The sequence below is a fragment of the Equus quagga genome, chromosome 4 (assembly GCF_021613505.1).
Source record: "Equus quagga isolate Etosha38 chromosome 4, UCLA_HA_Equagga_1.0, whole genome shotgun sequence".
NCBI lineage: Eukaryota > Metazoa > Chordata > Mammalia > Perissodactyla > Equidae > Equus > Equus quagga.
The window spans coordinates 41,285,329-41,302,559 of NC_060270.1; the positions used below are offsets into that span (position 1 = coordinate 41,285,329).

The 17,231-nt window shown below is 41.1% G+C and overlaps 1 protein-coding gene across 1 annotated transcript in view; it reads right to left on the minus strand.

Annotated features, from left to right (window-relative positions):
* USP13 (ubiquitin specific peptidase 13) overlaps nucleotides 1–17,231 on the minus strand; it is a 107,628-nt gene that overhangs the window by 61,084 nt on the left and 29,313 nt on the right. The window contains exons 3-6 of the mRNA XM_046658879.1: nucleotides 16,355–16,415; nucleotides 8,163–8,284; nucleotides 3,073–3,215; nucleotides 1,318–1,502 (exon numbers count right to left, since the gene is read on the minus strand). Of these exons, the coding sequence (XP_046514835.1) occupies nucleotides 1,318–1,502; nucleotides 3,073–3,215; nucleotides 8,163–8,284; nucleotides 16,355–16,415 (511 nt within the window). The remainder of the gene's footprint in view (nucleotides 1–1,317; nucleotides 1,503–3,072; nucleotides 3,216–8,162; nucleotides 8,285–16,354; nucleotides 16,416–17,231) is intronic.

Consider the following 17,231-nt stretch of genomic DNA (forward strand, 5'->3'; position numbering starts at 1 on the left):
AAAGGACAAGGATGGTTGCCTGATACAGCAGTCACTCAACATATTGGTGACCTGGAAGCACCCTGCTGTAACCCTGAATCCAACTGCATGTCTTGAATTTCCTCTTCAGGTCCTGGAAGTCTTAGGATTTGACCTGGCTTGTGTAGCGGTTTATTTACTTGGGGGGAAATGTTTGACACCACATCTCTTGTAGCTACTTTTCTCAAACCAGTTAAAATAAGTCTACTAACTTTGGGAGCAGGAAAATTATCCAAAATGTGAATCAAAAGAATCCTGACAAGACCTAACAGCCAGCCCTCAATTATAAAACAAATGAGAAACCAAACTAGTTCGACGGAAAAGGCATGGCTGACAAGAAGCGTACCATATTTAGTGAAAACATCCTAGCCAACTCTGGGGCAGGCTAATTCAGTCATAGAAAGATAACAGGCAAGAGAAAAGACATATGTCTTTATATTTCTTCTAAAAAGAAATCCATCTCAAAGAAGAAATAGAGACTAAAGCCTGGAAAGCCGGAAAAGACGGACCTAAGTGCTGGTCCAGATCTGAGCTCAATAAATGTTTTCAATGATGCTTTAGATGATGGGTTCTTATGGCCACTGCTCAATATTTAAGTTTCCCATTATTGACCCTCATATGATTTCCCTTTTTCCTCTCAAAATGGTAGAAGGAATTAACTGTAGAAACATGGCCAAAAGCTAATATTTTAGAACATACAGTGTGAGAACATAATGGAAAGAAAAAACAATTGTGAAGCTGACAGTACAGGTAGAAACCAATTCTAATCCCTCACTACACATGAACACCATAGCTGCCAGCTGACATCAGGGACTCTGAACACACAGTATCCTTTAAAACCCATCTTCTCCATAATGAATCCATTTGTTCCGAAAATGATACTAATCCCCATAATGAATTCTAGGGCTTCCTCCTACTATTCTAATGGTAGATTCAATTGTACACATTCACTTCACAAGTCCTGCTTCCTGCTCTGTCCTCTTAGCCAAGAAATAAACAGAAAGACACTAACAATAGCAATTAACTTTTATTAAGACCACACTGCGTGTACTGGGCTAAAAGCTTAGGCACCTTAACAAATCTATGAGGGAGGTACCACAATTATCCTCAAGATGAGAAACCTAAAGTTCAGAAGGATTGGAAAACTTGCCCTAGACCTCACAGCTAATAAGAACAGAAGCAGGGATTCAAACCTGGGCTGAGCCCAGAGCCTACACCCTCCAGCCCTTGGGATTAAGGCATTGGTTAAATCTAAGCGGGAGCCCACTGTACGTTCCCAGTCGGTAAAGGCACACTCACCTGCCCCATCAGGAGTGATGGTTCCCAGCTTCACAGCTAGAGGGTAGCCCATGTCTCTGTAATGCTCCAGTGCATGCCCGTTGCCCCCAGAGCTGTCAAAGAACCACTTCCCACACAGCACAGAGCCATCGGTCAGATTTAACCAGAGGTTTTCCCGCAGGTCACACCTGGCACACTTCCAACCACTGGAAAGTCATTGGAAAGCAGTTAGTGCAGCCGGAGCACAAGGTGAAATTGGAAAATGAACATCTAAGAAATCAGAATCTCAACGTGGGGGGGAGGGTCACAGACAATGATCAACGGAATAACAGAGACCCCTCCAAGAGCAGCAGGACCACTCAGTACCCTGCCTGCCTCCCAGATGGGGACCAGCAACTCCCAGCTCCTCTGCAATAACTCCTTTACTTTCGAAAACTGACACAGACACCAAGGGTAGGAAACGAGGTCCTTTTCTTAAAATTCTTATGTGAGGGACAATAGAGCTTGAATAAATTTAAACCATTAAGGATCTCATATTTATAAACATCTAATGTTTGTTTGTTTGTTTGTTTGTGCTGAGGAAGATTTGCCCTGAGTTAATATCTGTGCCAGTCCTCCTCTATTTTGTATGTGGGTTGCCACCACAGCATGGCTGATGACAAGTGGTGTAGGTCCATGCCTGGAACCGAACCCAGGCCACCGAAGCAGAGTGCTCTGAACTTAACCACCAGGCCACGGGGCCAGCCCCCAACATCTAAAGTGTTAAAGCATTAGCCACACCTAGCAAAAATAGTTTAAACAAAACCCTAAAATGCTGCAAATCTAAATTAAGTAGAAAGGAAACCACTGAGCTGAAGGTGAAATGTGAGGTATGTGCCATGTGCCTTACAGAAGTTTTATCATTTAATTCTAATAAACACCCATCAGCATCAATATTACATCCCCTTTGTCAAAGGGAGAAACTGAGGCCCAGAAGTACCGTGCCTTCTCTAAGACCACACAGAACAGGAATTCACTATAGTCAGGGTTCAGCCAGACTGGACACATTCCTAATCCATCTGCTCTTTCCCTCTAGCACCTGCCTCTGTAAATGCACAGGCACCTAAGAGGAGGAGGTGCTCATGTAGCTCAAAGGACATTCCAGCCAAAAACATGACAACCAAAGACTGTTGTAAGTTGGCTTCCCCTAGAAGCATATTCTGCAACAAAGATTTGAATACAAATGGCTTGTCTGGGAGGTGATCCCAGGAAGCACCACAGGGCAGTGAGACTGGAAAGGACAGGAAGCCAGTACAGGGGATGTCAACAAGAAGATGACCACCATGAGCAACTGGGGCTCCATCCAGCTGGGGAACTCCAGGAGACAGTTATCCCACACGAGGGCAGAGATCTAGGTTATTTATCCATCCACTCCACAGTCATTGGCTGAGGGCTATTCCAGGAGGACAGGAGGGAGCACAAACTCCAGGGCATTTCTGACTGTCCCAAGCACCAGCCTACTTGGCTCTGGCAGCCAGAGAAAGCCCTCAAGCAAAGAGTTGCAGGTGCTTGAAACTGGAGGTCTTAGGGTGGGGACAGGCTCAGGGGTATGGGCTGGCCATGTTCGGCATCTACTCCAAAGGCACAGATAATTTTAGAGAGAACTTTGAGTTTATTTTTAATCAAAGACAAATAAAAGAAAATATATAACTGCTAATTCAGAGAAGAGGTAGAAAAGTAAATATTCCTTTGGCCAGTTTTAGAGGGTCAAGTTCCGTTTTGCTATCTGACTCTCACCTTGGAGGAATCCTCACTCCATTGTCCAGCTGGGTGAGGTTATTGGCATATTTGGATACTGGCAATTCATTTTCCCAAGTGTCTGGGTCCTGCTTTCTGTATGGAGATTTTGAGCTGAGAACTGCATCACAAGCAATTGTTACCTGTAAGACAGACCGAGATGTAATATATAAAAACAGTCTGAGAGCATAGCATCTTCTAAAAAATGAATTTAAAAGTTTACTAATAAATACGGCTTAATCTAAGAAAATTCAAACAGCACTGTTACCACAAGAGCAAGATCCTAGTTTCCTGACTCCAGCACGTTCTTCTGGATCTAGCTAGCTTTTGTCCCTGGGCTGGAGTCTACAGTACTGACAATGACACAAGATAACAAGGAACCAAATCTAGTCTGTAAGCCCAGACATAGGAGTCAGATTTAACAATTCCTACCTCTTAGCAAGCATAGTGAAAAGTTTAAGACGAACAACTTGCAAGTGTGAAATTAGGTACAGGAATGTCTAGGATTTACCCAACTGGTGTGTTTTCCTCCCAACAAATATACACCCAGATATCCAATATCCTGAACTCATCACACAATGGCATGTGGTCAAGGGCACTTGAATGGAATGCAAGCAGCACGGCTCCATTTCTTAATCTGGTACAAATGTGATCCTGAACAGGGACATGCCCAGGAGTCTCTGTGCCAGATCAGTCCACATCATGAGCAAATCTGTGATGTCCAGCTTGGCACCAACTGACCACAGAGGAGGGGGCAGGCAGATTTTCTGCTTTCTCCCAAACCCAACTGATCCTAGACATATGCCTAGCATCACATTTGCTATTTGTTTAATGTTATAACCTATCTCTAGCTGTCTTTGAAAACTTATATCTGGTGGGAATGTAAAATGGTGCAGCCACTTCGGAAAACAGTTTGGCAATTCCTCAAATGGTTAAACAGTTACCATATGACCCAGCAATTCCAGTCCTAGGTAGATAACCAAGATAAATGAAAATACGTATCCACACAAAAACTTATACACAAATATTCATAGGAGTATTATATATAATAGCCAAAAAGTAGAACCAACCCAAATGCCCATTAATGACAAATGGATAAACAAAACATAGTATGTCCATACAACGGAATGTTATTCAACAATAAAAAGGAATGAAGTACTGATATATGCTCCAACATGGATGAATCTTGAAAATATATGCTCAGTGAAAAAAAACAGCCACTGAGACCATATATTGTAAAATTTCATTTATATGAAATGTCCAGAATAGGGAAATCCATAGAGACAGAAAGTAGATTACTGATTGCCAGAGGCTGGGGGGATGAGAGGTTGGAAGATGATGGTTGTGGAGTAATAAAAATATTCTAGAATGAGATAGTGGTGATGGATGCCCAACTCTGAATTAATAAAAGCCACTGAATTGTGAAAAAAAAAATTTTAATGAAAATTTGTATTCTACATCACTAACAATTAGCTGAACTTCACGCAGAATATTTTCCCCTGGGTGGCACTGACAAGTGACCCTAGAACTGATTAAGAGACAATGAAGGAAGTTCTCTCAGCAGCCGCCTCCCCACTCCCACTCAGCCCATGAGCAATTTCTATCAGTCCTACATCCAAAACCCATTGGGCCTACCTCTTCTCGATTTCCACCACACCATCCCGGTCCCATCCACCATAGAGCTCACAGGGACGGCCACACCGCAGCCTCCTTACAGTCTGCTTTCTCCTACTCTTGCTCCCTCTTCTCTGCCCAGCAGCCAGATTGACCTATCCTTCTCCAGCATAAAATCTCCAAGGTCATACTGAACACAACGAATTGATGACACTGGGCTAGGCACAGTAAGAAACAAGGAAGAGGTCCCTGCCCTCAGAAAACTTACACTCCGTTACAAACCAGGCATTCATAAATATACAGTAAAACCTTTTGAAAGAGATACTCCCATTCATCTCTCACCACAACACTGTTATATAATTAGCCGTTCCTTTTAATTATCCAAATTCACTTCTTAGCCCTTCCAGGGATGTCCCTAGAGAACAGGCCTGATCAGGCTCACCACACGCCCCTTCTTGATTTTATGCGTTTCTTACGCCACCTTAGCACTTCTGACTACACATGCTAATCTTTGTAGTCCGGCCCGTTATTATAATCTCCTTGCTGTTTCACTAACTACCTCCATCCCTTCCCAGACCTCTTCAGAATTTTCTCCACCCCCATTAGGTCTTTTTTTTAAGTGTTCTGGCTTGCAGTGCACAATGATTCTGACCAAGCTTTGAATATAATATTCTCTCTTTTCTTTGAATATCCCTCCTAGTGACACTCAACAAAATTCTCTTAAACCTCTGGGCCCCTTATCTAAAACACTGATTTACTGTTTTCAGAATATTATCTAAATTCACTTAGAGGCCCTTTTTATGGATCACAGCTGAAGGATCCATTACCCTATAATTACACAGTGAATTATCTTTCCCTGGATTTGTTCTCTGGAGTGAAGCAAGAGATCTTAGTAATAGTCTTGGCTCTATCCCAAGTCCCTGGAGGCCTCAAGTTCAGTGGTGTCCTGGAAGTGGCTCACAGAGTAGACTGTTAAATGTTAAGAAATTCTGCAAGATGGTGGTTAAACACATCCACTATTAAAAATTAAATTATATAAAATTACAATTGAATAAAATATATTTTTAAAAGCTAATAAATATTCAAAACTCTTCATTTCCTAATTGTTCTATCTTACTATTATATATGTGTACTTGGGTTATTTGCATCTACGTTATGTGTATGGTAGAAATTCTATATAATGGTGTGCTACAGCACATCTCTTCCCAACGCTGCATTCAGTGACATCATGTTGTTAGCCTGAAATCGGCCATGGTGGCAGTACTCACACCACAGAAATCAGCAAACACTACAAAGCAGGGCTTTTCCCCTAGGGAGCTGGTTGCTAATTAGTTACAAGCACACCACTGCTTGAGTTCCTCATGTCTAAAATGAGGCCTTGGATTCCGGATTCTAAGATCCCTACTGAGCCCTAAATGCTATGTGAACTCTGCAGCACAGAGAGGTCGTTGAACTTTCTGGTAGGATCTATAGAGTAATTATCTGAAACCATTTTTTCTGTGCTGAGAAGCTCGAGGGATGAAGAAAGAGTCAACTGGTTGGGTGATTTTGAGCTCAATAATTTTTATTATTTAAAAGCTTAAAAAGAAAATTATGAAATACCAAAAATGTAGCAAAAGCACGAAAAGAAAACAGAGTAACTCGCATCTGTTATACAGATAAATCCTATCGGTCACGATCTGATAAATCCAGACTTTTCCTGCAGTCTCCCCATCCCATCTTCTGAACACTTGTCTTTCTCTCTCTTTTAAATTCTTAAAGTATTTCTTCATTCTAAAAGACTCTGTAGCATAAAATATAATACATATTGTTGGATTTCAATTTCTATGATGCTTCACTTTTAAATAAAAGTATTCACACTTTGAATTATGTTCTGAATATACAAAGAATTAAAAGTATTTTAACACTCTTCTATTAGCTTTTTTCACAAAAAGACTTTTTCTTCATAAGCGAATGAGAGAAAAATCATTTCTCATGACATTTACGTACAATGGGCTTCTCTACTTCTTTCCTGACAGCAGATGTAAGAGCTATATTAAACAAGGACACTAAGAACTCTCAGCATCAGAGAGATATAAGCTTTAGTGTATAATTTCAGGTAATGGGATGAGACGAGACCACTTAGTCCACTCATATATTTTACCCTTGGTAACAGCCATTTGAGTCACACAGGGAATCAGAGAAAGCAGCGGTAATTTAATTCTGTATGACTGCTAAACACTGTGTACTTAGCACTAAAAAGGCTATGTTACATCTAATAATTAGAGGAAAGAGCGACAATAGATAAATACATAAAATTTTCATTTCTATGGTCTTATATTTAGGTATAAAGTAGGTCAGGGGCAAAGAAGGTTGAATGTTGGAAACCTGGTCCCTGATGGCATGGGAACCCCAGCACAAGCATCCCCTCTTGGCAGGGGTAAGTGAGCAGGTGGCAATAGATCTAGTCACACAAAGTCCTGAAGACTCTGGGACCCGAAGACCTGGCTTTGGTTCTGGTGAAGTTTCAGGAGGGAAAAAAATGAACTGGCATGTCTAAACGCTATCAGCCCTGACTCCACTGCCATCTGCGGCCAGGCTCTGAGAAGTCAGGGTGTGCACAGAGCAGAAAAGAGGAAGAGAAAGAGAAGAGAACAAAGGAAAGGACGGAAGGAGAGAGACAATCCAGGAAATGAGGGAAAAGTGGGAAAACCGGTAAAGGCCCCTGCAGGAACTCTGAGCCCACTTCCAAGATTTGAGAATCAAAGTCAATCAGAACTCAGTTTCCTTACAGCATCACTGCCACCCCCAGCTTTAAGTTGTTCAGGAAAATGAAAGTCACTCCACAAAAAAGAAGGGAAGGGAAGAGGAAAAAACTCACCACTAAATCCAAATTCTAAAACCTAAAAAACAGTCATAGTCCTCAAGAGGAACAAAACTAAAAAGTAGGTTCACATTACCACAGAGATGCTGCAGCCCTGTGATTTGAAAATATATGGTTATTTTTATAATCATCTTGCTGCTGTTTCAGCAGTGGAACTCTTGTTTTTCTCCAAACAAAATCGTACATGGAAGGCCAACATGTAGAAGAGAGAAAAATACAGTCACTCCTCTAATCAGAAGACAGCCCCTCTCCAGCAGTCCCTGTACATCTCAGGGCCACAGTTTGAAAATCTAAGCAACAGACTGTGAGTCCGAGGCGGCAAGAAGTCAGCCCACCTGGAGGAGGCCAGCCCAATGAGCAATGAGCCCAAACAGCCCTGGACATGAGGCAGCGGAGGGTACCTGGCCCAACGCTACTGAAAGGTGACACAGCCAGGCCCTTTGCACTGAGAAGAAGCGATGTGCTCATGTTCGTGCTCATTCTTCTCCTCTTCTCTCATTCGACCCACCTTCCCCAGCCCCCCAGTACACACACAGCACACACGCACACGCGCACACACACCTGACACAGAGAGTCACGCGCATCTAGCTAGCAGCCGTGCACACTCACTGACCAGGGCTGGTAACTCCTCAATATTTGGTAGTGCTATTTCATAGTGGTCTGGGAAAATAACAAGTTTGGCTTCATCTTCATATTCATAATCGTCGCTATTTAAATCGTCATCAGTATCTAGATCTGAGGAGAAAACAAAAACAAAGAACAAGAAGTGAAGAAAGAACATTCCACACTAAGGCAGCACTCACTGGGAAAGCCAGAAATCCACAGGGATGACAAACCAAGGTGTGACATTTACAACTCCCTCCTCTGACGCGACCATCTACCTGGACTTATCTATGAGTCCCGGCATGTATAAAGAAGACTGAGTCATATCATAAAGTTTACAATTAAAATCGACATACGTGCTAGGTATTCAGTTCTTAAAGATGTTTAAAGGAATAGACAGTTCATTATGATTTGTAGGGCACCTAGCTCCTGATTTCACAAAAATGGGTTGGACTGTTTTATACAACACTGTATTATGGAAGAAAATACATGGGTTTGAGAGTAGATAAACCTAGGTTCAGTTCTGGCTCCAAAATTTAATGTTACTTTGGGCAAGTCACAAACTCTCTAAGCTTTAGTTCCCTCATTTATAGAATGGAGATAATAACATTTATCTCACAATTTACATGGGGAATAAATAAGAAACTATATACAAGAGACCTGGCTCATAATAGGTAGTCAGTAAGTGGTAGTTATTATTTAAAAATAAAATCTCAATCTCCCTCTCTCTCTTTCTCTCCCCTTCTGCCTCCCCCTCCCCCTTTAAGAACTGTTGAGATATTGGAGAGTAACCCAGAGGGGGGAACCCCATAATATAAGTAGTCCTGGTGTCCACAGGCTGTGGAGAATTTTCAGTAAGAAAGATGAGCTCCTGTAGCCTGTTACCTATCAAGGCATCGTCTCTTTGCTTGGCTAATCTCTGGTAAAGGTTAACTGAAGGCTTAAGGAAATGTCTTGTCACAATATTTACATGGACATTTCAGCCTCGAGTTCACACGGATGCCAGCATCCCAGATCATGTTTGTATATTTAGATGTTTGGAACTATGGTGACAAAGAGCTATTGAGCCATATTCCACTCACGCGCACACAAACCCACATACAAACAGGTACACAAACACGGGCTCTGTAGATAGGAGAAAGTTATTTTACTAGACGAAGCAGCTGGCTGAGAACCCAAGGATCTAGCTTCTGTTAGGACCTTGTTGTTTGCCTCCAACCAATAACCCAGTAGCTTTCTATGTATAGCTCTGCTCTTGAATTCTCAGGGGGCAGTTTTATGTGGACAATGAGATACAGCTAAAACACAGTCTAAACCTTTTAATAAAAGATTCTAAATAATAAGAATCAGAAATGCCAAAGTACAGAAACAACATTGTTAGATAGCTATAGAGGTTATTTCGACAAAAAGCAACATCAAAGAGGATTCTAAGAGTTTAAGAAGTAACTAAAGGCATTTATTTCAAAGAAATGATTCAAACAAAGACAGGCACTCTATATGTTATAAAAATTTGAATGCCCCAATATCTATAATAAAAATATTAGAAACTAAAAGTTCAATGAGAATGGTGTTCAATCCAATAGAATATTATTTAAATGTACTTATTTACACTATGCAGAAACATGGAAATGTTTATGCTATGTTAATGTTAAAAATACAAAATTCATCCTCACTATAAGGATAACTTGGTAGAAGTTATGCTCATAGCCAAGAATTGGAAGGAAATCTGAACAAATGAAAATAGTGGGCAAACTTTTCTCTATTCCTAAATTTTTCTTTATTATATTGTGTATAACAATTTTAAGTAACCAAAATACAGATCCCTTTTATTTATGTACAGATTTTGCTGACACAACATATTGTCTAAGCGTCTCTTCCATAGAAGACATACTCACTTAATGCTAATTCAAATCTTACCTGGCCAAAATCAACGATAAACTAAGTTCAAAAAAATCCCACTCTGACATTGACTTGCTATGTAATGCTGGGCAAATTCTTTCCAACTTCATTTTCCTCACAAGTGAGCCACAGATAACATCAACTACCCCACAAGACTGTTAAGAAGATTACAAAGATAAGGTTTTAAGGCACTGCGCATAGGATCTGGTAGGTAGTAGAGGCTCCACAGAGAGTAGCCTCCGTCACCATCACCAGCATCACCACCGTCTCCACACTCCTGACGACTAACATGAGCAAAAGTGCCTTCCCTTCCCTCTGGCTGCCCGAGCTTCAAAGCAATCCTGAAATAAGTTTCAGGAAGATCATGATATCTTGTGGGGATCTTCCACATGACCTGCCTGTGAAGAAGAATTAACTTCAAAAGCTTCCAGACGGTAAGCTGTAAGAGCAGGAAACGGATCTTATTTACCTTCCATGTCCCCACCTCCTGCACAGTGCCCAGCACATACCACACACTCAGGTAATGTCGGTGAAAGGAGACTTCAGGAAGTTAAAAACGCCAATGTGCTAAGGTCAACCGCAAAGCAAGAGCATCAAAAAGCTTGGTGCTTTGGGGTTTTTTTATTGGTAACTGATATGTGTTTTAAAAGAAGAAAAACTGCTATTATGCAAAAAAGCAGAACTTTGTTGGACTTCTTTACAGTTAGTTTATAATTTATTTTTATTTTTAATTCAATGGGATGGAAAGAGACCATGATCCTTCCCAAACATCTTAATGCAAATTTGGGAAAAGTCAGCAGAAGTAACCTACACTCTGACTTTAAGGGACAAATCTAAGATTTCTCCTAAATATGTATGACTCCACGATTCTAAATAAAAATCTACAATTTCCAAATTTCTCCAGAGTCTCACTATCCCAAAAAATATCTAGTTGAGGAACCTACAGAGTAACCACATCCTAGGGACCCATAGGACTAGGACCCCCAACTTTCCCCAGCAGCCACTTTCCATTGTGGCTATTAACTGGCAAGACCTGGATGGGCTGCTCTTTTTCTAAGTTAAAAAAAAAAAGAGAGAAAAAAAGAAAAATACCTTTCTCCAACTCTACTTCAATGATCCTCTCAGATCCCTGGGAGAAGACCCATTTCCAAGAAGTAACCTGCCTAAGCTCCAAAGCAGCACAGCGGAGGAATGGATGTCTGAATGCCCAGCTGAGCGTTCTCTCAGCCTGACCACACTGACTTTAATTTGTGTGCTGGAGGTGAGCAGTGCAGCTGTCCAGTGCTGGGAAATCTGACCACCCATCCACCCTCAAAAGAAGGTACAGAGATGGAAAGCCCTTTGAGCGTAAACCCACATACACATATGTATATACACATTTATAGCTTTATTGTAAAAGATATGAGAGATTTGACCAGAATCACATCGCGAGTCCTGGGGTATTTCTTTGAAGGTCCCAGACCGCCTTATGTCCCCTCTTCTCTCCTTCTATCTCATAAAACAATAAGTTTCATATCAGCTTATTCCCAAAATTTACCACCGTTCACACTGTTGTGAGTTATCTTTATAAAAGACAATCTAATAGTGTCCCCTTCTAGCTTAAAAACATGAAGGCAGAGTTACCCACACTTTCTCGGTTCACAGCACCCATCAGCATCCCAGCGATTTTTGCACAGAGGCCCTAAGCCAAATGAAATGCCTAATAATTCTATTACATTTACTGTTAGGTCCGAAGAACTTCATAAGTATTTATGTTCTAACAACTTAGTAACCACTTGAAAAAAATAATACACATAAATTGAAAGAAAAAATGTTTTATTCCATTCTTAAATAACCATGATTCCTTACTAACGGGATGTGTGTACCTGTTGGGCACTGCGTAACTTCTCTTCGAATCAGATTGAACCCTGACTCCTTTATTTCCTATTCCACATTTATTTTCACATGGTATTTGCCTTTAACCATAGAAACCACCAAAAGACCAGCTTCACAAAGAGATGAAGTCATTGAAAGGAATACAGGATACTATAACAGTGAAACTACATCAAGCTAATAGTTCATGTCATGTTCGAGCGTCACTGTGCTCCATTGAGGAGTCAAACTATCCCATGGTGTACCTGTGAGTTCACTGCAGCACCCCAGGGTGCCTCGGAGCACAGTTTGGGAACCAAAGTGTTAATGGCTCCCCACTGCCTACAGGAAAAAAGTCTAAAGCATGGTACATGTATAGACTATCTCTGGAAGAATATACAAGATATATAAGGACACACGAACAAAAAATACTATTTGTCTCTGGGGAGAGTAACCAAGTAGCTGGGAGACAGTGAAAGGAGAGAGAGAAACTTACTTTTCATTATAGAGCCTCTAATAATTTTTCAATTTTAAGTTTTGTCTATGTGTTACATATTCAAAAACATTTTTTAAATCCTAAATATAAAAAGAAGTATAAAATTTAAATATTCAAAAATTATCAATAATTTTCATTGTTGATAAAAAAAATTACCACCAAAACCTAGAACCGAGGGGAAGGTCCTTCACTGTGATTCACTTGAATGAACATCACGGAAACTGGGAGGAAGAGTGCCTTGACTGCTGAGGAGCAGGATGGTGCTCAGGAGACTTGGGTAAGCCTTTAGCACCAGCCAGCGGCCTCAGTTTCTCTTATAAAATCAAAATTAAAGGTCGTTAACTGCGTGATTCAACGGTTTCAATGTCACCGTTGAGCCAGGGGAAAAGGAATTATCCACAAAGGCATCAAGAGAAGGGGGAGAAAAGGCTCTCCCTGGGAGAAAGCCTTAGTCATCCACACGTGTTTCATGAAGGGGAAAGGGCATCACAACCACATTTCAACAGCAGTGAAAACGGACTTTCTAGTCAAAGAACAAGAGAGCCTGCAAGAGAGATCTGAGTTCTCTTCCTCTCCATGAAGAGACAAGCCCAATGTCCCCCTTAGGGAAAGACTCTGTGGCAGAGGCTACTAGCTGCCTCCCAGTATCCATTCTCCCCTTATTCCTTACTAATAGACTTTATTCAATGAATCCAGTTAATAGACTTTACTTTTTAGTCTCCTGTGCAGCACACAGTGTGGCCACACGACCAAGTTCTGACCAGAGAGGTGTAAACTGAAGTGTTGCATGAGGATCTATGAGAAGTCTGACAGAAGGAAGCTGACTCCACGGGGAGATTAGATCTTTTGTTCTTCCCCCTTCATCTTTCCTGCTTTCCAGAATCGGAATGTGATGACTAGAGTTCCAGCAGCCATTCTGGACCATGAAGTAAGCATGAAGTTGGAAATCACAGGCCAGGATGGAGGGTGAAGCAGAAATACGGGAAAAGTCTAGATCCTGATGGAACATGAGGGCCCTCACATCAGCCTGGACTTGCTGATTCCCAGCATCCTCTATATGACAGAGAAATTAACGTCTATCTTGTTCAAAGTCGCCAATATTTTCAGTTTTCTCTTACTTAAGTGAGATGTAATCCTAATATAGTCCTTCACTGAAATTAATTTATAGGCCACATCAACTTGAAAACAGAGCTGTGATCAAGGTGACAAGAGAAAAGTGTCTACTACTGGGAGAAAAGAAGCATCAGCTGAGGGGCCTGTAAATCAGGGCTTGCAAAACCAAATTCTTAATGGGATGAAGCAGCTAACATAAATTTGTGAAGCATCTGGTTATAAAATACTAGGGAGAAATGGGGCCTGGGGGAAGCCCCAGACAGCTAATGAAATTCAAATTTAAATTTTTAAAAAACTGGTACAATCCAAATAGAAAATTTTTGCTGGGCTGTGAGTTTGAGGCACATCCTGTGGTTTGTAAGGCATGGACTGCTGAGAGAGCAGCTGTAGGACAAAATCTCACTGAGATGAAACAGTGGGCGAGTGCTCCCAGGAAGCAATGGAAGGGGTCCACACAGCACAAGGCACGAAGCTCAGTGCTCACCTTTGGGTTAACGTTTAAACCAGTTACTTGACAACATCCCCTACTACCAAAACGGTCAGAGAGAAATCAAACTTCAAGGTCTTTTGAGTGAAAAACACAAAGTTTAAAGCACAAGACTCTTCATTTAACCATTTAACTGCTTCATTTAACCAAAGAAAATAATGAAAAATAACAGTAGGTCAAAATGTTTCATTCTTTCCGCCTTCAAGAATGCCATGCTGGGCCGGCCCGGTGGCGCAGCGGTTAAGTTCCCACGTTCCACTTCGGGTTTGCCAGTTCAGATCCCAGGTGCGGACCTATGCACTGCTTGTCAAGCCATGCTGTGGCAGGTGTCTCACATATAAAATAGAGGAAGATGGGCACAGATGTGAGCTCAGGGCCAGTCTTCCTCAGCAAAAAGAGGAGGATTGGTGGCAGACGTTAGCTCAGGGCTAATCTTCCCCCCAAAAAAAGAATGCCATGCTGAGGTCATTTAATTAGGAAGAAGTCAAATTATCTATATGAGTGGAAGGGAGCTGAAGGGTAGTAACCAAAATTTCAGAATGTACTCAATTGTTTCAGCTTTTGGGCTCATTCTAAGCTGGTTTGGGTTTGGTCGGTTGATTTGGGTTGTAGTCCAAAGACATGCTGAGAAGTGGGAAAGACTGGCCATCGTGGAAACACCAACTGCAGCTAAGCCTCATAAAGAAAACCATGAGCTGAAAAGAAGAGAAAAGACAGCAAGGATGGGCCCAGCGTGGAGTAACAGAGAATCAAAGCAGGAAGGAAACGCAGTTCCACAACTGTTTCCCATTAATGTCCTTTTTTTTTTTTTTTTTTTTTTGCTTGAGGAAGATTAGCCCTGAGCTAACATCTGTGCCAATCTTCCTCCACTTTATATGTAGGTCAACACCACAGCAACGCTGACAAGTGATGTAGGTACATGCCTGGGATCTGAACCCGGGCCACTGAAGCAGAGTGCGTCAAACTAGTGTGTTTTTTTATTGTAACAGTAACATATGTTTCTTATAGAAAAAAGCTAAATGCAGAGAAGCAAATAGAAGACAATAAAAATCACCTCAATCCCACCACCAGGAAGGAGCTACTATTAAACAACTTGGAGTATATTCTGCCAGACTCTTTCAGACTCCCAGTTATATATGTATACGTGTGTGTATATACACATGCGATATACACACACGTATACATACGTACATACACACCTATAGATATGCATGCACATATACATACCTATTTACATATATATACATACACATACATATATATTTGTACAGATTTTTTTTTTACCAAAATGAAATCATAAAATGCAAACAATTTTGAAATTCCTTTCAAACAATAATCCCAGGCATTTAGGGATATAAATTTGTTTGGTCAAACATTATCAAACTACTTTTTCTCCTGGGAAAACCATATCAAAGCTTCATACGAAATATAACCATGAGTGCATGACAGAGAAACCAGTATTTGTGCATGAGCAAAACTGGCTCTTCTGAATGAAGGAGACAGAAAAATCACTGTTGGGCAAACACCACAGAAATCATTGTTGCAGACAAGATCCACTGATGGATGCTAAAACCACTATGCAAAACTTGGAGGAGAAACAAGATATGAGCATAGTCTCAAAGTACCACTCCCAAGACATTTACTAATTACACTGTAACTTCACAGTGGAGAAACCCAGCAGACACCCCCTTCATAAGTGATCAAGATTAACATCACTGGTATGAAGACATAGCATCATGTGCCCCCTGATATCATGTACTGAGGAGGCCACATCACCTCTGTGGTGTTCTTGCCAAAAACGCACAACCTCAGACTTACCATGAGAAAATATCAGACAAACTCAAATTGAGGTACAGCCTACAAATTAACAGCCAGTACTCTTCAAAAGTGTCAAAGTTATCAAAGACAAAAAGAAAAAGACTGAGGAACCATCACAGATTAGACAGGATTAAGAAAACATGACAACTAAATGCAACATGGGATCCTGGAACAAAAAAAGGACATTAGTGGAAAAAAATGGCGAAGTCCTAATAAAGTCTGTAGTTTGGCTAATATTAAAAAAAGAAAAACTGTCTCTTCTTTAAAGACAGTGAAAAAAGAGAACAGAAGCAGAATCGCAATGACTCTCCAGTCACTATAAATACAACTGCTTCAAAATACTAAACATAACTAAAAGGGCTAAAAGCATCCTTCACCATCAGGTAAACACAAAGTAGAGACCATCTCAAGTTAAATTCATTTCTCTCATCCTTAAATTGTAGAGCAATAAACAACCCATTACTCCAAATCACACACATGGACACGTACATGCACACACAGAAAATCCGGGCACAGTATTAATAACTATTTACATTACCTAAAAAAATCTTTGAATTCCTCCTTTTTGGTAAAGCTCCACCAGATGCCCCTCTTACCTTCTGAAAAGAAAACAAGAGATTGTTAAAATGCAGCCTACGGAACAGACGATTGGAGTGGGGGAGTACATCTCAGAGGTTCCCAGTTTTTATAAAATGTCAAGAGGAAATATTCAACCTTGACTAGAGATTCCAGAATAAACAGCAATTTGAGCCAAGTCAACGCAGGTGCGTGAAGGGCAATGCTTTCGCTCCACCTGATTATTTTCCCCAAGTTATAAAGGAAAGCACTTCTGGAAAGGGAAGTGGAACCAGTCAAGGTGAAGTAGGTGCTTCAACTTCAAATCAGCACATGCTCCCAAGAGGTTGGAGTCCATGCCCAATGTCAGAGCTACTATGGAGATATGATGGAGGCTCCAGAAGGAGCAGGGTCCCCTGCTACCACTGGGCCCTCAGTGCCTGGCCCTGAGCATGCTCAACAATCACTGTTGAGAGAGTTAACAAATACTGATAAATAGTCGCTGATGCTCTGGTCATATTAAACCTCAATCTGACCTCCCTAAACATTTTTGGAGCACCAACTGATGGCTATGTTTGCCATCCTAAGCTTCGTGTATTTTTTACCTTCGGTGGCAGCAATGAAATAAGCACCCATCAAGTGGCTAAGCAAAAGTGTTCATTTATTATTACCCTTCCGACACTCACACAAAAAATTTTACTCTCAAATAAGATTACAAAAATTTTATTTCAGGTAGCCAAAACCATTTTTCCACACCGTATGTTCTTTCAGTTAATAGAAAAGAGCACGTTTCCAACACACCACATTGTACGGGCTGAACCTTGGCGTCTTTTCAAGCAGCCACGCGTTATGGCAGCATC